Here is a 22268-nt window from a genome sequence, read left to right as displayed (position 1 = left end):
TCATTTGTTCAAAAGATAATAATTTATTTCCCGAAAAACAATTTTCTATTCTTTTGATCCCTTTTCTCTCCCATTCTCTAAAGGTCATTTATTCTGAAAGGGATTAGTTGATTTTGCGTCAATATTCATTTTGGCAGTTGATAATTTGCTTTTTTCCTTTCTACGTGAATCTTCTTCCAAACGTTGAGCAGATGGTGCAGTACTGGTGACTTGGACACCTCTTCCACGGGGAAAAGTTTCTCACCATCTATCCCAATGCTACTCCCAGTCCGACAAGACAGGCACAAAAGGTTAGGCCTCTGGGCGGTCTCACGAGGGTGATGCATTAGAACATAGAATATGACAGTCCCTATTGTTCCAGCCTCCACCACCACCCCGGCAATGCATTCCAGGCACTCACAACTCTCTGGGTAAAAAAAAACTTACCCCTGATGTCTCCCCTAAACTTTCCTCCCTTCACTTTGTACAGATGTCCTCTGGTGTTTGCAACTCCTGTACTAACCATAGTGGTGGCCAAACTATGGCCCCCCCAGGCCAACTGCGGTCCGTTGCCCATTTCTAAGTGGCCCATTAGGACATGGTTTCTCACAATAAATTGCACCGGATGCACGTACTTTGCACTTCTTAGTTTCAACACTAGATGTCGCTGTCATTTTGAACAACTACAAGACTAATGTAACTCATTGATTAAAACATTCACCTCAGTTAAAAAAAATACCCCAGCTGATTAAACCTGGTGGAACTGAAAAGATGGAAAATAGCAAAGGGGTGCCAACAATTTTAGGCATGGTGTGAAAATGAGTAATTTTTTGCAGAAATGGAAGTGTGTTTATTTGATCTGTTAACTGTTAAGAAATCTGTTAACTTTAATGGCCTATCTACAGATTTACACATCGCTGCATAAATCAAGGTGGACACGTAGAGCCATGAACTATATTCTCTGAGAGTTGTGGAATGTCCTTTCTTAATTTTTCCTTCTGTTCTTATTTCGCACCCAGCTTTTTATTTTGCTCTTTGAATGAGTTGTAAACTTTTGTATTCATTTCAAGAGCAGCAGATACAGAAATGCCTACTGGAATATGTGAGCAAATCCATAAACTACAGTTACACATGACAATGAGAGGCCATTTTGGCCCATGAGCTCGTGCTGCCCATTTACACCTACCTGGCACATTTCGAACAGTGGGAGGAAATCGTAGTCCGTGGGGGAAACCCACGCAGACACGGAGAATGTTCAAACTCTCTCCGGACAGAACCCCTGTCCTGATCATTGGTGCTTTAATGACATTGTGTTAACCGCTACGCCAACCATCTCATCCCCAAAACTGTTAAGTAGTATCAGTTATTTTGATAGAAAATGAATTTTCGATGGCGTAGTGGTTTTGTTCAAAATACCAATTTCTTGCAGCGTAACTGGTTGAAAATTGTTGGGCTTAATTAATATTGTTTGGTCCGTGACTGCTTATATTTTACTCTATGTGGCCCACAACCACAAACTGTTTGGCCATCCCTGGTCTACCTTATCTATGCCTCAAGTGTTGGAATATCGTCGCAGTCATTTTCCAAAGATTCAAAAAACCAAGGCTTTTCTGAATGGGGTGCAGGAGAGAGAAGAAATTTAAAAGAACTCAAACAATATACCAAAGAAGAGCTGCTGGGTTGGTGGGTATTTCGTGTCTCCTGGGTCAACATTTACCCATTAACCCATCTGCAATCTGCCTAGGTTCTAAGATGTCCTACCATTGTTAAAGGTGCTATACAGGACCTTTCTCTTTCTGTCAGGAGTTGGTACGTTCTCACCATGTCTACATGGGTTTTCCCTGGGGACTCCAGTTTCCTCCCATCTTTCAAACCTACCGGGGGTGCAGGTTAATTGGGTGAAAATTGGGCGGAACAGACTCATGGGCCAAAATGGCCTGTTATTGTGAAAGAGGATTCTTCCCTCTGAATCCAGTTTAAATTTACTCTGTGGTGGCCTGACCAAAAGTCCCTGCTGAATAATACATTTCTTCACTTTTTATTTCTTGTCCTTCTGCTAGTCTCTTCATTGGGGGTCCATGAAAATCTTAGTGTTTCAGGAGGGGTCTGAGGCAGTCACCCAAGTGATCAAGGATCTTGGTTTGACTTTGAGGGTCCCCAAGCCCCACAATACCTTTGAAATCCAAGGAGATGATGACATCCACACAGCTTAGTGCCTGCTCTTCCACTTTGGTGGGATTCTCATTCGACTGGGTGCAGAGGTCCTGGGCTTTCCCAGGATCACCAGCAGACTCCTGGAGAGACTTACTCTGGTCCAGGGAGAGGATGAGTGTGTCATCTACCACAGCACTGTGCAGAGTGAAGCATAGCCGTCATTAACAGGGAAGATTTAAAGGAACACAAACTCACTGTAAATCCTCACAGAGGTGAGCTGCACAAGGCTAGAACAATAATTGACAAGCACAGACCACGCTGAGGGTCCTATTTAGCACAGCAGGTTGTAATGTATCAGACGATCAAAAGGATGTGAAGAGGCAGAAAGGGAAAGCTAATTCCTTGAAGAGGAAGCATCCAGAACAAGGGGCAGACAGCCAGTCAGGTCACAGGCTGGTCGGGAGGAACCCTAATCCTACACACAAAAGGGAGGCCAAACAGGTCAGTTGGGAATTTAAAAGCTCGAGGTTGATAGATGCTGGAAAATTATGCTGAGAGTTCACAGAAGCAACAGAACCAGCACAAGGAGGACAATTGGGGCAAATCCAACAGCACGAAGAGGCAAGCTAGAGAGGATTTAAGTTGCAAGGTGGCGGGGGTTAGATTGGGGGTGACATCTGACAGTCTACTGCGAATGATAGGTAATCAAAGGAAGTCCTGGGACATGATGGGGAGGATTACATGACCTGGGGACTTAAAGTTGGGGAAATAAGACAAAGGAGGAGTCCAAACTTAGAGTGGAGACATTTTACATCCCGCCACATTTCCCAACTGCATATACTGCCAGGTGGCCCCATCTCTCTAGCCACAGCTTGCCGTAGCTGGTCCAAGATACCGTGCGTGACTGCTGGCAACTTACCTGAGCACAAAGTTAATGCAGACGATGCTTTGAGGTTTCACGTTGTCACCACTGTAGATGGCTGTGGCTTGCGTCTCCAACCAAACGTACCCTCCACCCTTGGCCAGAAAGCGGTACTGTCCTGAGATGACCTGACCTTTACTCAGCACTGCAGGAGAAAGGACAAGGAACATTTCACATTGGCACTTATCTCTGGCCACAAATGATGCACATGGCAAAGCTCAAACAAATTTAGTGCCTATTCTGGCAAATCCCACCCAGAGGTGCAAGCTTGCTGCAAGACTCAATAGGCTGGAAGGAATGGCCTGTGCACAAGGCCAAAGGGTTGAACCAGAAATGTTGAAGACTTTATGAGTATCATAGCTGAGCAAGATTCACTTGCTGCTCAAGTGTCTCCATCTCATGGAGTCCAGAGCCAGGAACCTCTACTGTTCCCATTTATTTAACTTTTGAGGTGTAATGTATAGCCTGTGTATCCAGTTATATTGTATCATACGTAACCTCGTGTTTATTGTATTTCTCATCGTTCCTGAGCATAACTTCTCCCATGTTTCATTCTTTATCTTTATGTTTAGATCTTGTTCCCATTTTTGTTTAGTTTTACCATTTGTTTCCTCATTCTCCTTTTCTTGTAGTTTAATATAGATATTTGTTATAAATCTTTTGATTATCATTGCGTCTGTAATCACATATTCAAAATTACTTCCCTCTGGTAACCTCAGACTGCCTCCCAATTTGTCCTTCAAGTTGGATTTCAGTTGGTAGTATGCCAACACTGTATCTTGAGTTATATTATATTTATCCTTCATTTGTTCAAAGGATAATAATTTATTTCCCGAAAAACAATTTTCTATTCTTTTGATCCCTTATTTCTCCCATTCTCTAAAGGAAAGGTTATCTATTGTAAAAGGGATTAGCTGATTTTGCGTCAGTATTAGTTTTGGTAGTTGGTAATTTGTTTTATTCCTTTCTACATGAATCTTCTTCCAAATGTTGAGCAGATGATGTAATACTGGAGAATTCCTACATTGTACCAATTTTTCATCCCATTTATATAATATATGTTCAGGTATCTTCTCCCCTATTTTATCTAGTTCTAATCTAGTCCAATCTGGCTTTTGGCCAGTAATTCTTATGGGAATTTTCCCCACCACATCCCTAATGGGAGAAAAATCATGAAAAGCCTGGTATTGGTCAGTGGGACCCTACTGTGGAATCTGTTAGGGTCTCCAAAAGATGAGATCTGCAGAACAGCCAGACTGGTAATCACACAAACGTGTTGGAAGATACAAGACTGGGGCAGCCAAATACTGAAGGACCCATCACACCCCAGAGACATCTCCCCCCTGCCATTGGGGAGGGAGCATAAAGACATTTTCTTTTCCGCAGCCCTCAGGCTCCTGAATAAACCCCACAAAAGTGGTCTCGTGCTGCTCTTGATCAGTGCTAACTGATCTTCATTTTCATTGCAAAATACTAAACTCTGCAGTGGTGCTCTTTTCCACAACTGAATGAATATTGGAGATAATTCGCTTGCAGAAGATCCCTTCTCACCATATTGGGTGTAATGATAAATAGATTATTTGGAAATTGTATGGGTTGGTGCAAGCTCAAAGGATTGGTCAAGGAGATTGAAGGCAGCGTGTGATAATCACGTATGGTGGCTAAAGGAATAGACAACTGGCGGATGGTGCAGCATGGGATGGGAAGCAGAGGGATAAACGGGTTGCAGCAAGGAAGGGATGAGGCAGGAGGATACAGCAACACTGCCACATGGATCTGACAGGGTGGCGTCAGAGATGGAACATCAGCTCCCTGTGGCTTTCACCCGGCTAATCAGCAGAGTGATTTGCATAAATGATTTAACAACAAAACCACATATTCTTCCCCCACCTCCCCAAAAAAATCTTTCTCCAATTCCCACTTAAGTATTTACTTTTTTAAAAAAAAATAGAATGGAGGCAGCGTTTCAATACCTGCCCCGCGAGCTCTACAACTTCCTCCCCGTCTCTCTCCTCCCAACTTCTTTCCCGTATGCCTAATCATGTCACGAGCCCTGGACTGAAGGCGGTGTGGCTGGGGGAGTGCTGTATGTGGACAGCCAGTGACTCCTGAGGGATTCTACTTCGCTCCTATTCCTCTGGCTGTAAGGGGTCTGGTCCGTTTCTGCTCATAGCGCATCTTTGCCTGCTTTCTGGTAGACTCAGGAAATTTTGTGTAATATCACATTTTCTGCTTCACATTACATGACAATAAAATAATCTTGAAATCTTAAATGCTCCAGTTTCTGTTCGATGACTCTCCTACTAGGCACCTGGATGTTTTGGCATGTTAAAGACCACCATGTGAATGCAGATTCTTCTTGTTTGTGTCACTAGGTGTATTGGAGGATTTAAACCATCTATTTTGCTCCTGCAAGGCTGAGAATCAGTAACCTGCTTGAGACTCAGCAGACATAAGCTAAATTCCACCATGGGGCCCAGAGATGCAGTTATCTGACAAAAAGACATCTGTGTACCAAGAACATTAATCTTCCTGCTTGTTTTGGTCAGAGTCTTTCAGGCAGAGACCTAACCTTGACGCAAAATAAACCACTGTATTCAAAGTAATAAGTTGAAAGTTGTGTTATTCGATAGAAGCCTAACATGCTAGCTTGCTCACTTCGCTTCTTTTTGTGCTGGGAATAGGTGCTTGGGTAAGCAGTTTTTGGGTAATATAAGCCATGGTCCCGCTGCTGAAGTTTGAGACTCTCCGAGAGGTGGCAACAACTCTCAGCAAGAACTTCTAGAGTCCAGCCAACGTCCCGGTCAGGGGAGGTGGAGAAGCTGCTACCGGCGCCCCGACAACCTACTACAAGTGTGCGGTCGTTGCCTCGCTTCGGCAGTTGGGACCAGTCCAGGCGTTGATAAGTATAATTGAGAAGGGCTTGCATATTGTAGTTTGATATCAGCTTTAGAATTTGTAATAAAGATTTGTATAAACTGAAGTGCTACACTGTGACCAATCTAAAACGAACAAAGTGAGAGGTAAAAGTTTACCCAGGACACTGGGTGGAATTGAACTGTACTTTTAGTGTTAGGGGTATACAAAAACTTTGAACACTTGCATAAATGTGCCTTCAGAGTTCCAACCCTCCTGGCCACATTCCAAAGCAAACTTGTTTTCACAGCAGGCAGAGTCCACGAGTGCCTCCAGCAAGTTTCAGACAGTGAAATGGAAAAAAACAAGTGTGTCGTGCCCCTCCCAGCAGCCAGGGCCTGGCACAGAGGCAGAGAGCACCTTAGACTACACAGGAACAGCCACCAGAGCAAGCAGGGCTGAGGAAGCATGGGATGAGAAGAGGGCCAATGAAGAGAGAGAGCACAGCTGTTGGGTTTCCTGGTTTGATAAAGAAGGAAGAGTACAGGGTTGGATACTTAACAGCGTGGAGGAATAGAGGGTCTGATGGGCACTACCAGTTGCCCCAATAACCACAAGGACAAAGACTGAGGGGAACGATAGGCTTTATTGTACAGAAGACTTGAGCTGGACCGGATCCAAGCTAGGGAAGTGCAGGGAAGGGAAGAGGTGGCTCGACCCTTATGGCCTAGGCCACAGGGGAGAGTGTCATCAGGGGGCGGGCCAGCCCGTGCCTTTACCAGCTAATGACTATGTACAATTCATATCATTACAGGGTCCTTTGGGTCCAAATCTATAGATCTCTCAAGATTGCCATGCAAGTTGACAGAATAGTTAAGAAGGCCCATGGAATGCTGGAGGGGTCATGTCGCAACTCTACAAATCTCTGGTGAGGCCTCACTTAGGATATTGTGTTCGGTTCTGGAAAGTGAAGGTTGTTCAGCCTTGATAATCAGCTTCTCTGTGGAACTCTGACCTTAACTTCCTTCCACCAGCAGTTTGGACAAATTTCTCCTCATTACTACTAGACCTGTCAACTCCCAAGATTAGTTTACTTGTGACTTTCATGGAACGTGGGCAGCAGGACAGTCGAGTTAGACAACCCACAGCAATATATCAGGGATTCCTGCACAATCTGCCACAGATAAGAGATCAGCTCCCTGAACAATATCCTGTCACGCACCCCCAGGCAGGGCCAAGACAGGGTTAGACACGTGCAGCTCCTTCTACACGACTTCAGGTTCTCGGAGATCATTGCAAAACAGAAATACTTACAGATTTGGTGCGTCTTGGTCATGTGGTCAGAATCCAATGAATGGTAGAATTCATAGGTGGTGTGTCCAAGCAATGCATTTGGGTGATAGCCAGTCAGCTCAGTGACTCTACAGAGAGAAAGGCAGAATAAAAGTGTGCAACAAAAACCTGGTGCTCAACTATCTCGCCAGATATGGTTGTCAAGTTTATTGTCACCTGATTGTACAACCCGCTGAAACAGTGTTCTCCGGTCCTCAGTGAAAAACATACAGACAAACAATACATATGCAGGACATATATTCATATCGACAAATATTGTTTTGTGAATACAAGCATCTCAGATGGTTAGTGCGAACAGTTCCTTTGGTCGTTCAGCATTCTCACTGTCCATGGGAAGAAGCTGCTCCTCAGCCTGGTGGTGCTGGCTTTAATACTCCTGTATCTCTTTCCTGACAGGAGCAGCTGAAAGATGCTGTGTGGGGGTGGGGGGGAGATTTTGTATGCCCTCTTCAGACAATGATCCCAATAGATCACGTCGATGGGGAGGGGAGACTCCAGTGATCCTTCCTGTCACACTTCTGGTCCTGTGAATTGACCTCTGATTCATTTCTCTGCAGCAACCGTACCACATTCTGATGCAGGCAGCCAAAATGCTCTCAATAAAGCTCCTTTAGTAGGTTGACATAATAGAAGCTGGTAGCCTGACCGCTTCAGTCTTCTCAAGAAGTTCAGTCGCTGTTGTGCCTTCTTGACAAATGAGGGCTGTTGAATGTCTATGATGGGTCACAGGCTAAGTGAACTCCAAGGTGAGACCGCACCTGGAGTACTGTGTCCAGTTCTGGTCACCATATTTGAGGAAGGATATTTGGAGATGGTCCAGAGGAGGTTTACTAGGTTGATCCCTGGGATGAAGGGGGTTGACTTATGATGAAAGACTAAATCATCTAGGATTGTATTCGCTCGAGTTCAGAAGAATGAGAGATCTTATAGAAACATATAGGATTATGAAGGGTATGGATAGGATAGATGTAGGAAGGTTTTTTGAGCTGGCCGGGGAAACTAAAACGAGAGGACACAGTCTCAAGATTCGGGGGGGAGTAGATTAGGACAGAGATGAGGAAAAATAGTTTTTCCCAGAGAGTAGTGAATGTTTGGAATTCTCTAACCAGGGAAGTGGTTGAGGCTGCCTCATTAAACATATTTAAAATTCGGTTAGATAAATTTCTACATGATAGAGGAATTAGGGGATATGGGGAGAAGGCAGGTAGGTGGAGTTAGGTCATAAATTAGATCAGCCATGATCGTATTGAATGGCGGAGCAGGCTCGATGGGCCTTTTTTGGCCTACTCCTGTTCCTGCTTCCTATGTAACTTGGTGCTCTCCAATAGAGAATTGTTGACATGTTGTGGAGGGTGGTCAGTCCTGAGGTTCACAATCATCTCCTTCATTTTGCTCACACTGAAACTTGCGTTGTTACTCTTGGACTATTTCATACTGTCATTTCATCTGTGTGGCCCTCCCCGTTCCAAATTCTAGCCCTTCTCCATCTACCTGCTGCCACAAACCCGACTGTGCCCAAGAAACCCCAGATCAATATTTCTGCTCCCTCCTATCCAGCCTTCCTCATTCCGCTCTGTGGAAAATTGAGGCAACCTATGAAGGTAAGGCAGTGGTTCCCAACCTTTTTTATGCCCCACACCCCTAAAAAAAGGTTAATATGTTCTCGCACCCCTTAAAGTAATAATTTATTTAAGAATAAAGGTGAAGGTGACCGAAACAAATTGGTCTAATCAATTTTTAATAATATATAAATAAAAATGAAACATATGGAAAATAAAAAATATTACAACAAATTAAAACTTGCATAAACCCTACAAAAATATTAAATTTCATCCAATGCATGAAAAAAAATGAAAGAACTAATGTTCAAATGTTCATAAGCCAATTTAAATTCAATGAGTCTTTTCTTCCTGTTTATTGCTTAAGAGTTTTTCAAAACGTGGCACTTTGTTGCTGACAGCGACCCGCGCATCTGCCTATCCACCCAAGCGATTTCTAGATTTTGTCTTGAGGGCTCTAAATCCCGACTCGCACTAGTACGTCGTCACGAAGGGGACAGAGTCTTGGAAACATGTCCATGGTTGAACACCAATATTGTTCCAAAGTTTTGCTTTCAAACTGCATTTCAAGAACACGATTATGCGCAGTTCAATAAGATCTTCCTTCAGCTCTTCATCATCCGACATATTATCCAAATTGAAGGAGTATTTAAAAAACTGAAATGTATTCTTGCAGCCCCCTGGAATGCTATCTCGCACCCCCAGTTGGGAAGCCCTAATGTAGGGTATAGGCTGGTGCAGTATAACTTCTTGCATCAGCTATACCTCACTCCACAAAAGTTACGTAAATTCAGAATCGGAAATATGAGACCAACGTTTTCGATGTGGTCAAGAAATAGATACTTTCTTGCATTCAACCTGGTCATACTTTAAAGTGAGGCCCTTCTGGGTAATCTGGAAAAAATTCCTGGAATTCGATACCCTCAGACACCCGAATTATTTTTATTGGGGGGATTCAGAAGACATAAAATGAAAAAATTCTTCAAAGTGCTTTATCACTACCCAAGAAATGCATAGCTGTGACTTGGAAATCTAAGTTTAGTCCACTGGAAGATAGAAACGCATCACTGTGTTCTCCTGGAGAAGATCACCTAGAACCTCAGAAACAGGTAGGATGTATTTTTAAGAATATGGAATTCATACCCAAGGTACATCGGGGTAAATCTTTAACGATTCCACCCTCCTGTCTCTTCCCCCCTCACAGCGCCGAGTCAGGTTATTTGTCCCTTGATGGGAGAGGGATTTATTGGAGGTGAAGTCAATCTTTTATTTTTTTTTCTTCTTGAGGTTTCTTGGGGTGGGGGGTGGTGTGTGAGGATTCCTCTTATTTTGTTCTTCTTCCTCTGTTATCTTTCTGTTATATTTTTTTCACCCTTTGGTTCAACATGGACATTGAATTTGCATTTTTGTAGTATTATTGTAATTTTTCTTTCTCTATAATAATTCGATCACATGTTGACTTCTCTTTCTCACTTTCTTTAATATTGACATGCGGATCGATACTTGTATTAATTTGTTAATATTATGGATATTTTTTTTATTATTTTTCATTTTGACTGCATGTTGATTGAAAATTCTCAAAATAAAATATTTCCAAAAAAAAATCCTGTGTCCTAGCTCACAACCAATCCCATTTACCCTTCACACCGGCTCCCGGGCAAGAACACAATTTGAAATTTGTTTCCAAATTCCTCAACATCTCCATTTTCCTGTAATCTTCTTCTGCCCACCTCCAGTTCCAGCCTCAAACAACGCCAGATAAACCCACATCTCAGCAGGCCACCACACAAACTAACTGCCCACATCTCCCCACCACCCTTACCTTGGGAAAGCTGCTCACATATTAAAAGACCCATCCCAGTTGTACTCTTCCCCCACCCATGCTTTCCATTGCGCTGAAGACGCATTTGCTTGAAACCATAGATATGCGTTTTCAAGATTTCTCACTGGTGAAAGATGCCTCGCTGCTAACTGTACCTTTCCCTAACTATATCACCACTCCCGACATTTGGTTTATTTACTGATCATTTGCATTGCAAGTTGACTTGTCTGGATAGCACAGTCAAAGCTTTTTATTTCATCCCAGTACACTACTGACAACCGTGCCTTCAGGCCCAGAACTCAGAACTTTCTCCTCTTTCCCTACATCACTTTGTCTCTCCTTTAAATCCAACCCCGTCAATGAAGTTTTCGGCATCCAATCCTGATGGAGATCAGCACAAAACATTATCAGGCACTACCTCAGGAAGTTTTATGATGTTTGCAGTCTTATACAAATGCAAGTTGTCATTGTTGCCTCTTTCCAGTTTGTTAATGTCCTGTGTGTTTTTTTTAAAATAGTCTCTTTCCCAAGCTTGAGTGAGGGCACACACAGCCTATGTACAATTGTGTTGTAATGTTGGCAAGTCTAATGTCGAAGATAATTTGTGCTGGCACAATACCACATACCAGGCCAATGTCCCCAGTAACCAGATTCTGATTACCCTCCGCCAACTACACAGAGAAGGCAATCATTCACGCCACAAACACAAGGACGCTTCCCCCAGAAATAGAACCCGCTCTATCCTGAACTCGAGTCAGACGTGTCCAAAGACTCCTTGAAGAAATCCAACATTGCCAACTCCTGGGAACCTCTGGCCCACAAGCATCAAATATCCAAACAGTCACTGGGAGTGGGAGCACACAAAAACCCACCTCCCCTCCCGTTTGTGAGAGTTCTGCGGTCTCAAATCCCAAGGACTGCCCAAGAACCCGATATGCAGTACAAAGTCCCCCAGTTGCGTTCAGCTCAGAAAACTGCTGCCAGGTCATGGACTTTTGCTGAAAGAAAACATCCTTCTATTTTCAGCCTGAAGCTTGGCACTTTGCCAGTGAACAAACAGTTCCAATGCGCAGAGAAAGCACCAGACTGGGATTTAACCCCGCGGAAAAGTTCCGACTTTGTTCACGTATCCTAGACACGTCAAGAGAAAGAAACACAGTTACTGCAGTTTGTGTTGCTTCTTCCCCAGTCTCTGCTTCTCTCCTACCCCCTCAGAGGGTGCTAAACCAAGGCCCCTGTGATGTACTGGAGATAACAATGAAGAATACCATGGAGTTTTAGTCAAAACTTCATCACTGGCTTATTTCTGCTTGTGGAATCTTATAAGCTGCTATGTAGCCTGTATTAAAAGGGGCCACTCTACATTTGAGGCCAAGCCTCTGAGGCACCCTGTACATGATTTCTTCTATTTCCATCTTGGACAGGACGCAGGCTGTTTCAACCCATGGAGGCTACAATGACTCACACACATCTTTTTCTCGCACACAGTTCCCTGCAACCTATTTGTCCCTCTTTCCCCATCAACCCTCAAGATTGTGCAACACCCCTGAAGGGGCCAATTAATCTACCGATCCACACATTTGGGGATGCGAGAGGAGAATGGAGCACCCAGTGGAAGCCCACGTGGTCACAAGGAAAGCCTGTGAACTCACATAAACAGCAGTAGAGTCGGCAGAGAACCCGGATCACTGCTGCTGCGAGGCAGAAGCTCGGTCAGCTGTGCCACTGTCCAAGAGAAACAACCCATTCAGAGACTGATCAATCGTGGCTTCCTGCAGCCCCCGACTCAACGGAGACTCTCGCAATCACTCTCACCACAAGCAACGGAAGTTCAGCTGAGGACTCGTGACTGAAATCCACAGCGAGTCTCAAGAGTCCCTCATCTGCCATTCTCCTACCGTGGATCGCAGTAGGTGAACTTCATGTCCATGTTATGCTGACTCAGGAAGGATTTGCTGTCCAACAGAACCTCAATGTTGGCAGGGTCAGGGATGGGCTCACAGATCATCAGGAGGAAGGACAGAGACAGCTCTGGAAACTTGCAGCCCCCAGAAGTCTTCTTGTTCACCTTGCACCTTTTCAGATGTCCCGTGCAGTGCAACACCTGGACAGAGTGAAGAGATAAGAAACACAGTGAATGGGATCTGTTCACTGAACCCTTGTGATCCTCCATGGCACACCCATCCAGGATGACACAACAGAAGCTCCATCTCCAAATCACTTCTACTTCAGTGTGCACCAGCTACAAATTGCACCAACCTCTTGAAAAGAAGCGCCCAAACCCATCATTACCAGAAAGGACAAAGGCCTCAGGGGCATGGCTTGCAGCATCCACAAGTATCACACCACCCTGATTTCAAAATATTCACCACCTTCATTGCCATTGGGTCACCATCCCGGGAATCCCAGCCCCAAACCTGGACTCACGTTCACCAGAAGGAATGCAGAAGTAGCCCACTGCTCTACTCACTCCTCACCCTTGGCTTGTGTATGAGCACAATTTAAATGCTATCTGTAAACTTGCCGACAACACCAGCCATACTTCGCGAGGATTTTGAGATGATTCAGTATGTCACCAAAGACTCTGAAAACCTTCACTGGTGTACTGTGGAGAACATTCTGTCTAGTTACATCACTGTCTGGTATGAAGGTGCCAACACTCAGGACAGGAAAAAAACCTGCAAAGGGTTTTGTAACCCGACCTGCGACATTGTGGACATCAGTGTTCACTCCACTGAGGACATCTACAAGAGGCGGAGTCTTAAGAAAGCAGCCTCTCTCCTCAATGACACCCCCCCCCCCTTCCACAACCCAGGCCATGCCCTCTTCACACTGCTAACATTGGGAAAAAGGTACAGGAGTCTGAAGACGAGCACTCAGTGGCGCAAGAACAGCTTCTTTCCCTCTGCCATCAGATTTCTAAATGAACAACGGACCACAGGCACGGTTTTATTTATTTTGAAATGTGGTTTATAGAAATATTTGCACTGATTACTGCCGCAAAACAGTGAATAAATTCTGATTCTCAATTCTGGTTGAAGAAGGTGCCTCACTCGCTATTCTTGCACAGGTCAATGCCCTGAGATAGAAAGGTTCACCGTGGGACTTGGTACACCTAGGGCACTGACTGCATTGTACTTTACTCACTCTCCATGTTGCTGATTTGATGGCGACAGTGCGTTTCCTGTTGACCAGCGTAGACTTCATCCTCATGAAGAAGGCTGTACGAGCCTCAGCTTCCTGTCTCGGTGGCAGCCCTTGGACCAATGAATTATCAAGTGGATAAATTAACGAACTGGTCAGCCGATGGAACACTTAATTCAAGAGGTTAGCAAATTGATTTTGACATTAAATCAGTGTATGCCACTCCCTCCTGATCTATTAGCCTAGATACCCTATATCCACTAATACTGGTAATCCTTCCGATATTACAGATCTGAATTTTGCCCATGACATCACAGGCAAAACCTTCCCCACATCAAGAACATCTATGGGAGCTGTCATTGGAGAGCAGCAGCGATCATCAAGGATTCACATCCACAAGCGCACGCTCTGTTCTCGCTGCTGCCATCTGGAAAGAGGCGTCAGTGCCACAAGACTCCCACCATCAGGTCCAGCTGCTCCCTCTCCACCGTCATACTCCTCAAACTCAATCAGGGACCCATTTAAAGACTCGTGCACTTCATTGACCTTTTTCTCGGTATTATGCAGTCAGGTTGGTTACTTTTCTTAATTTGTTTACCTGTATAGGCAGTTTCTTGAGCATAGTTTGTTGCCCTATGAACAAGTGGTAATTCTGCCTCACCCGTAGGAAAAAGGTTCAAGATGGGATGTGATGTCATGATTTTACTCTGACAAGAAATCTGTACTTTGACTTTTGAACTTTATTGGAGGACCCCACATTACATTAACCTCATACAATCCCCTCAATACAGTTAACACAACTATTACAGAGCCAGTGACCCGGGTTTGAATATGATTCTGTCGATAAAGAGTTTTTAAGTTCCTCGTGTCTGTGTGGGTTCCGTCTGAGTGCTCCAGTTTCTACCCACCCTTCAAAAATGTACTGGGGTTGTAGGTTAATTGGTGTATTGGGGGGGGGGGGGAAATGAGCTCAAAGCTGGGACTGTAACACTGCTGAGTCTCCCAATTTTACAACCATATCCCCAATTTTGCAGTGATTAGCTTACAAAATATGAGAGTGTACATGTGCATTTGATGTGGATTTAAGATCTTCTCTCAGTCAAACCAACCAACACACATTGTGCTCTCCTCCCTGGGTTCTGAAGCCAAACACCCCCAACTCACACTGTCGCCACACTCCCACTCTTGTCTGCCCTCCTCCCCCACCCCTGATAGTTAGGGAGGCTGTGCATAGGATGGGGGGTGCTCACTTTGTCGTGCCATCAGCAGATCCTTCACCTCTTCCTCGTCATATGGATGGATGAACTCGAAGATGCTGTGTCCGATCAGAGCAAGCTGTGGAATCAGAGAACAAAACATCAGCTACGGGTCAGGCTGATTAATCACCTGAGGACATCTAGTGCTTCCCAGCTGTACAATAGTGTCTCCCATGGCCCTACATACCCAGGGTAGTGAGGCAAGCTTTGGCCCCACAGCTCTGTATACCCACTGTTAATCCAAATCCCTAATGCAGCTCTCGGACATCCCATATTACAATCCCAAAATGAATAATTTTGCAGTCAAAGGACATACTAAGAAAATCAAAATCTTAAAATCTAGAGACCTTCAATGTTCAAATCCCAAAACCTGCAATGAAACAGTCACAGATCTTCAGTATTACACCCCCAGCCCTCAATACCATAATCCGAAAACCTCCAATGCAATAAGAAAGAACAGAGAACATTCCATTATAGTACAGGCCCTTTGGCCCACGATGTTGTGCTTACCTATAAATACCTACTCCCACAAAAAAATATACACCTTCCCTAACTCAAAACACTCTATTTTTCATTCATCCATGTGCCTGTCTAAAAGTCTCTTAAATGCCCCTATTGTTTCAGCCTCCATCACCATCCCTGGGAATGCATTCCAGGCTCCCTTGTATAAAAACTTTGCCCCGGTGTCTTCCCTAAACTTTTCTCTTCTTCACTTTGGACAGATGACCTCTGGAGTTTGCTGGAAAAAAAGTGCCTTTCATAAATTTTGTGGACCTCTAATACGTCATTGTTCATCCTTCACTCGAAAGAGCAAAGCCCTAGCTCTGCTAACCTTGCTTCATGAAGCATACAGTAAAAGACCTAAAAACCAGGCTGCTCAGGGATTGGGTCGGTCCAGATTCTCAGGCAGTACTTTTAAAATTCAAATTTAAGGAGATGATCAGGTAAATTTTGATAGTTTAATCCTTAGCAAAATGAGCAGTTTTAAAGAAAAATAAAGTCAACACTTGTCAAAAATGTAAACATACATTTTTTCACTACAAAAAAGAGCGAGTAATGCTTAAAATTATGTTTAAAAATGAACAATGTTTTTAAAAAAAGTATACAAATGAATTTCTTTGCGATAAGATTACCAGTATTAAGCACGCTCGCTTGTGCATCTGTGGCGCTTACACACGCACACAAAAGCCGGCTAAATTTAAAATGTTTGACTGTCCAGATTCTCAGGTGGTCCACATTTCTGGCATCCAGACTTTTGGATTTTAACTGTATTTTCCAATCCAGGCAATGTCCTGTAAATCTCCTCTGCACCCTCTCTAAAGTTTTCACATCCTTCCTGTAATGAGGTGACTAGAACTGAACACAACATTCTAAGTGCGGTCTCACAAGAGATTTAAAGAGCAGCACTTTATAAATATTGACATTGCAGCCTGCGGCTCCCTAGCCATATTAATTTGTGCTTCTGCTTACCTGGGTCAGCCCAAGATATTTGCTGACATTCTCCGACAAGTAAACAATGTCTCCTTCGTCCGTCAATACCATGAAGAAGCCATTCAGGGCTCGGAGATAAAGGGCATTCAGGTGCATGGCCAAATCACTCTCTGCTGGCACTGTGTGACAGAATGACAGCAGATCAGCTTTACTGATCTAGTAAAGATCAGCTCATTTCAGATGGAGCTCTGGTCTCAGCCCCCTCCTCACAATTAGGAAAAAAGGTCACTATACAACCTGGGTTCACAAAACTCAGGTGTGGCACATTCCACTGACTACAAGCACCCAAGATGGTGGAGGAAATGATGAGTAGAAAACGAACAACCCTGACGAGGTGCTTCATCGAAGAGATTGCCCATTCCAGATGGAAACGGAACATCTCAAGATACAATTTATTGTCATGTAATAAAGCCAGGACAATGTCACACAGAACTTGTTTTCATCTGCCGTAAGGCAGATTTGCCATTGGACTTAATTGCCTGAAGCACCCCTTACAGTCAGAGAAAGAGTCGGCCCTTTGGGACGGTGACTGCCACAGAGGCCCAGCAAGGGGAGGTCGGCACGGAGGTCAGCGAGCGGCGAGGGAAAGGTGGCACGGAGGTCAATGAGCATGGTGAAAGGGAGCAGGAAGAGGGGCCGAATGGCAGCAGGAAGGGGGGCCGAATGGCAGCAGGAAGGGGGGCCGAATGGCAGCAGGAAGGGGGGCCGAATGGCAGCAGGAAGGGGGGCCGAATGGCAGCAGGAAGGGGGGCCGAATGGCAGCAGGAAGGGGGGCCGAATGGCAGCAGGAAGGGGGGCCGAATGGCAGCAGGAAGGGGGGCCGAATGGCAGCAGGAAGGGGGGCCGAATGGCAGCAGGAAGGGGGGCCGAATGGCAGCAGGAAGGGGGGCCGAATGGCAGCAGGAAGGGGGGCCGAATGGCAGCAGGAAGGGGGGCCGAATGGCAGCAGGAAGGGGGGCCGAATGGCAGCAGGAAGGGGGGCCGAATGGCAGCAGGAAGGGGGGCCGAATGGCAGCAGGAAGGGGGGCCGAATGGCAGCAGGAAGAGGGGCCGAATGGCAGCAGGAAGAGGGGCCGAATGGCAGCAGGAAGGGGGGCCGAATGGCCTCCCAGCTTGTACGGTGGAGAGACAGCCACGTTGGCAGCAAGGTACCAAGATCGCTCTGCCCCACTCTCCGCTGCTATCCCCTCATCGGCGAGGCGCGAGGAGGGCGCGGAACGGCCGCTTACCGGGGCGCAGCAGCGCTCGGAGCCGCAGGTAGCTGAGGGCCACCCGCACGACGGAGGCCTTGTCCAGGCGGCCGGCGGCGCCGTGCGGCAGCTGCTGGGCCAGCTCGTACATCACCTCGGTCTCCCGGCCCCGGCGGCTGCGGGCCGCGTCGCGGGAGCGCTCCCTGCGCTGCTGGCCCAGGCCCGGGGCCGCGTCCCCCATCCTCGGCTCAGCCTCCCTCCTCCTCAGCGGTCGCCTCGGCTCTGCGCTGAGCGCGGGATCGAGGGTCACGTGCTGCTCGTGCCCGCTCGGCATCCAACCACCTTCCCGCACGCTTCCAGCCCCACCCCCACCACCGGCCCGCTGGCTCCGCCCCTCATTGTTCGTCTCGAACCCACAACGCTGGCCCCGCCCCCACACAGTTCGTCCCGCCCCCATGCCGCTGGCTCCACCCTTCATTGTTCGTCTCGAACCCACACCGCTGGCCCCGCCCCCACACGGTTCGTTCCGCCCCTCATTGTTCGTCCCGAACCCCCACCGCTGGCTCCGCCCCCACACGGCTCGTCCCGCCCCCATGCCGCTGGCTCCACCCTTCATTTTTCGTCTCGAACCCCCACCGCTGGCCCCGCCCCCACACGGTTCGTCCCGCCCGCATGCCGCTGGCTCCGCCCCTCATTGTTCGTCTCGAACCCACAACGCTGGCCCCGCCCCCACACAGTTCGTCCCGCCCCCATGCCGCTGGCTCCACCCTTCATTGTTCGTCCCGCCCCCATACCGCTGGCTCCGCCCCTCATTGTTCGTACCGAACCCCCACCGCTGGACCCGCCCCCACACAGTTCGTCCCGCCCGCATGCCGCTGGCTCCGCCCCTCATTGTTCGTCCCGAACCCACACCGCTGGCTCCGCCCCCACACGGCTCGTCCCGCCCCCATGCCGCTGGCTCCACCCTTCATTTTTCGTCTCGAACCCCCACCGCTGGCCCCGCCCCCACACGGTTCGTCCCGCCCGCATGCCGCTGGCTTCGCCCCTCATTGTTCGTCCCGAACCCCCCACCGCTGGCCCCGCCCCCACACGGCTCGTCCCGCCCCCATGCCGCTGGCTCCGCCCCTCATTGTTCGTCCCGCTTCAGTTCGCTGGCCCCGCCCACTGCTTGCTGGTCCTGCCCCCAGCTCACTGGCCCCGCCCACTCTCAATTGGGCCCGCCCAACCCTAGACGGTCCCGCCCACTGGAATATGGCCCCGCCCACTGCTTGATGGTCCCACCCACATCTCACTGGTCCCGCCCACTGTGAAATGGTCCAGGCCACTGCTCACTGGCCCTGCCCCCAGCACTCTCACCCACCCTCGCCTTCCCCTTCCCCATCTCGTCGGCCCAGCCCCCCCCCAGTTTGCTAGCCCCATCCCCAGTTCATCCCGCCCCCCCAGATCACCGTGCCCGTCCCTGCCCTCCCACCCTGGCCCCAGATTGCCTTGGCCCCACCACCATCTGAGTTGTGCACACCCTGCGGATTTCCCAGCCCATCTCAAATCACCTCTGGGTCAGCGGGTCTGAGGGCTAGGATTTGATCGCGAAGTGCAAAGTGTAGGGACAGGGGAAATTGGGAGAGATGTTGCCTGGCATAGACTTAATGGGCTGAATGGCCTCCCCATGGTCAGTGCCTTCCTGAGAACTCTCCACTTTTCTCCCTTCTCACCTAAGAAACCAACTATTTTAAGTGAGACTATTGGTACAAAATATGTTGTGAACGGTTTCATCTTCCACAGATGCTGCCCGACCTTCTGGGTGTTTTTAGTCTTTTTTTTGTTTTTATTTCAAATTTATTTTGGCAACTCTCAAACCCCTTGGGACAATTTACATTTTTAAAGGCACCGAATTGTCTTCTTAAAGCAACTAACAGGATTAAGGCCTTGGTGGCAAGTTCAGCATTTATTGTCCATTTCTAATTACCCCATGAGAAGTTTGTTCTTTCTTCCTTTTTAAAGTTTAATTTTAAATTTATGCACACAGCTCAATTACAGGCCTTTCTGGCCCATGAGCAGTGCCGCCCAATTGACCTACAACCCCTGTACGTTTTGAAGGGTGGAAACACCAGGAGGGAACACAAGGAAAATGGGTGGATTCGATTCTGGGTTGCCGGCGCTTCCACTACGCTAACTGATCATCCAGGTCTCTCTCTCTCCACCCTGTCCCACCAGCCCTTCCCTCTTATCTCGCCTTACTCTTACCTCCCTCTACTCTCCGACCGAACACGGGGTCACGATCCGAAAAGCCTGCCACAGACTTCATCCAGCAGTTTGTTTCCCGCACAGGTTTCCAGCACATTCACCGTCTCCTCTAGCCTCCTTGCTCCGCTGCAATCCTTTTAGTGAATTGGTAGGGAGTTCTAGAATTTAGACTTAGTGGTGTTGCAAGAACTGGTTGCAATAGTGTACACCGTGGTTTCCAGCCTTTGGCACATTAAATAATTGGAACAGAGCACAAAGGGTTAAAGCCCAATGGCCTTCTCTCCCATAAAACCAAAGAGCTGTCTTCCTCCTGACCAGCTGGGACCAGTTCTGTGTGGAATATTGCATGAATGGATTGGAATATTTAATCCAGACATTCAGCACATTCTTGTACTGACACCTCAAATCGACATAAACAAGCATTACCTCATTTCCCCTCCTGGCCAGAAAGAACATATTTTCTCCTTGCCTTTTCAGAAGTTGTTTACCTTCTGTGTGAACCAGCATAAGTAAAAACACAAGGCTGGAGAAACTCAGCATGTACTTTACACAATGTACTTTATCTTTGGCTTGGCTTCGCGGACGAAGATTTATGGAGGGGTAAATGTCCACGTCAGCTGCAGGCTCGTTGGTGGCTGACAAGTCCGATGCGGGACAGGCAGACACGGTGGGGTTGCAGAGGAAAATTGGTGGGTTGGGGTTGGGGTTGGGTGTTGAGTTTTTCCTCCTTTTTCTTTTGTCAGTGAGGTGGGCTCTGTGGTCTTCTTCAAAGGAGGTTGCTGCCCGCCGAACTGTGAGGCACCAAGATGCACGGTTTGAGGCGAGATCAGCCCACTGGCGGTGGTCAATGTGACAGGCACCAAGAGATTTCTTTAGGCAGTCCTTGTACCTCTTTTATATAGCAAAGATAAAGATACAGAACCAGTGTTTCAGGCTTGAGCCTTTAATCAAGGCCAAATACCATGGCTTCATGCACTGCCAAACCAAGACCAACCGTAAATTGGAAACAACTTACCTACCTCGATCTTAATTTTATATGTTTCTATAAGATCCCCTCTCATTCTTCTAAATTCCTAGAGAGTACAATCCCAGACCACTCAATCTATCCTCAGTCTAACCTCCTCATCTCTGGAATCAACCTGGTGGACCTCTTCTGCTCTACCTCCAAATAGGCTATTCAGCCCATTGAGCCTGTCCACCATTCAATCATGAGCTGATCCATTTTCCCACAGCCACACTGCCCAGCCTTCTCCCCATAAACCTTTGATGCCCAGGCTAATCAAGAATTTATCAATCTCTGCCTCAAAGGCACCCAATGACATGGCCTCCACAATCGCCTGTGGCAACAAATTCCACAGATTCACCACCAACTGGCTGAAGGAATTCCCCTCCGCATCTCTGTTCTAAGTAGTCGCCCCTCAATCCTGAAGTTGTGCCCCCTTGTCCCAGACTCCCACCGTGGGAAACAAACTTTCTACATCTACCCTGTCCACGCCTTTCAAGATTCAAAATGTTTCAATGAGATCCCTCCCCATTCTTCTTACAGAAGAACGGAATCTGTTTTGTTCATTGAGATTTAGAAGTTTCAATTAGATCATCTCCGATTATATAAATTTATTAAAAAATTTGGATAAATGAGGATATCCGAAACAATCAGTAATCCTCATTTATCTGAAAATTTTTCAGAGCTGAAGTGACCTCACAGGTTAAAAAAAAATCACCCGCCAGGAAATGAGAACGACGATTGTCCTCATTGCAGGTAATTCCCTCCCCACCTATTGACTTTTCTCTCCAACTCTCCCTCTCAAACTGCGCGCCACCACCTCCCACATCAAGCGGTCAGAAGAATCCCTTGTCCCGGCGTCATCAAGGGAGAGTGGACTCCCAGGCAGGACCGGGGACCTCGGGCTGCCAGGCAGGTGCGGGACCTCGGCTCAGGCATTCCCTCTCCTTTCCATCCCTCCTATCCCTTTCCCTTCCTCCCTCCTCGGCACACCGGAGCTCCTGACGCCGACTCCGAACCCTCCCCTCAGCCTACTACCACGCACGCTCACCAGACTCCATTAGGCCTAGGGGAGGATTTGGAGTCGGGAGTTTGGTGACTGGGGAGACAGGAGGCCTCTAACTAGCCAGTGAGTGTTCCATCAGCCTGAATCTGCAGCAGTGGTGGGGACATGTTAATTGGGATATTATGAGAAAAGGTGAGAATTGATTTTTGGCTCTATGAAACAGACAAAGGGAAAAGGGAAGGGAGTGTGTGTGTTAGAGAAAGAGAGTGAAAACTATAGGGAAGGAGAT

The 22268-nt window shown here is 47.1% G+C and overlaps 1 protein-coding gene across 3 annotated transcripts in view; it reads right to left on the bottom strand.

Moving 5' to 3' along the window:
• LOC138748426 (hypoxia-inducible factor 1-alpha-like) overlaps positions 1 to 20161 on the bottom strand; it is a 33634-nt gene extending 13473 nt beyond the window's left edge. For 2 of the 3 annotated variants that reach the window (XM_069908627.1, XM_069908629.1), the window contains exons 1-8: positions 17766 to 18092; positions 16516 to 16655; positions 15040 to 15124; positions 13793 to 13902; positions 12544 to 12749; positions 7226 to 7332; positions 3053 to 3200; positions 2153 to 2328 (exon numbers count right to left, since the gene is read on the bottom strand). In XM_069908627.1, the coding sequence (XP_069764728.1) occupies positions 2153 to 2328; positions 3053 to 3200; positions 7226 to 7332; positions 12544 to 12749; positions 13793 to 13902; positions 15040 to 15124; positions 16516 to 16655; positions 17766 to 18060 (1267 nt within the window). In that variant the 5' untranslated portion in view covers positions 18061 to 18092. Of the gene's footprint in view, positions 1 to 2152; positions 2329 to 3052; positions 3201 to 7225; positions 7333 to 12543; positions 12750 to 13792; positions 13903 to 15039; positions 15125 to 16515; positions 16656 to 17765; positions 18093 to 19970 lie in introns of those variants that run through there. The other variant, XM_069908628.1, reaches the window with a different exon arrangement.
• Positions 20162 to 22268: the final 2107 nt, after the last annotated feature.

Source organism: Narcine bancroftii, chromosome 13 (assembly GCF_036971445.1).
Source record: "Narcine bancroftii isolate sNarBan1 chromosome 13, sNarBan1.hap1, whole genome shotgun sequence".
NCBI classification, from domain to species: Eukaryota; Metazoa; Chordata; class Chondrichthyes; order Torpediniformes; family Narcinidae; genus Narcine; species Narcine bancroftii.
The sequence above is the reverse complement of the archived record's forward strand: the minus strand, read 5'-3'. Positions and strand labels throughout refer to the sequence as shown.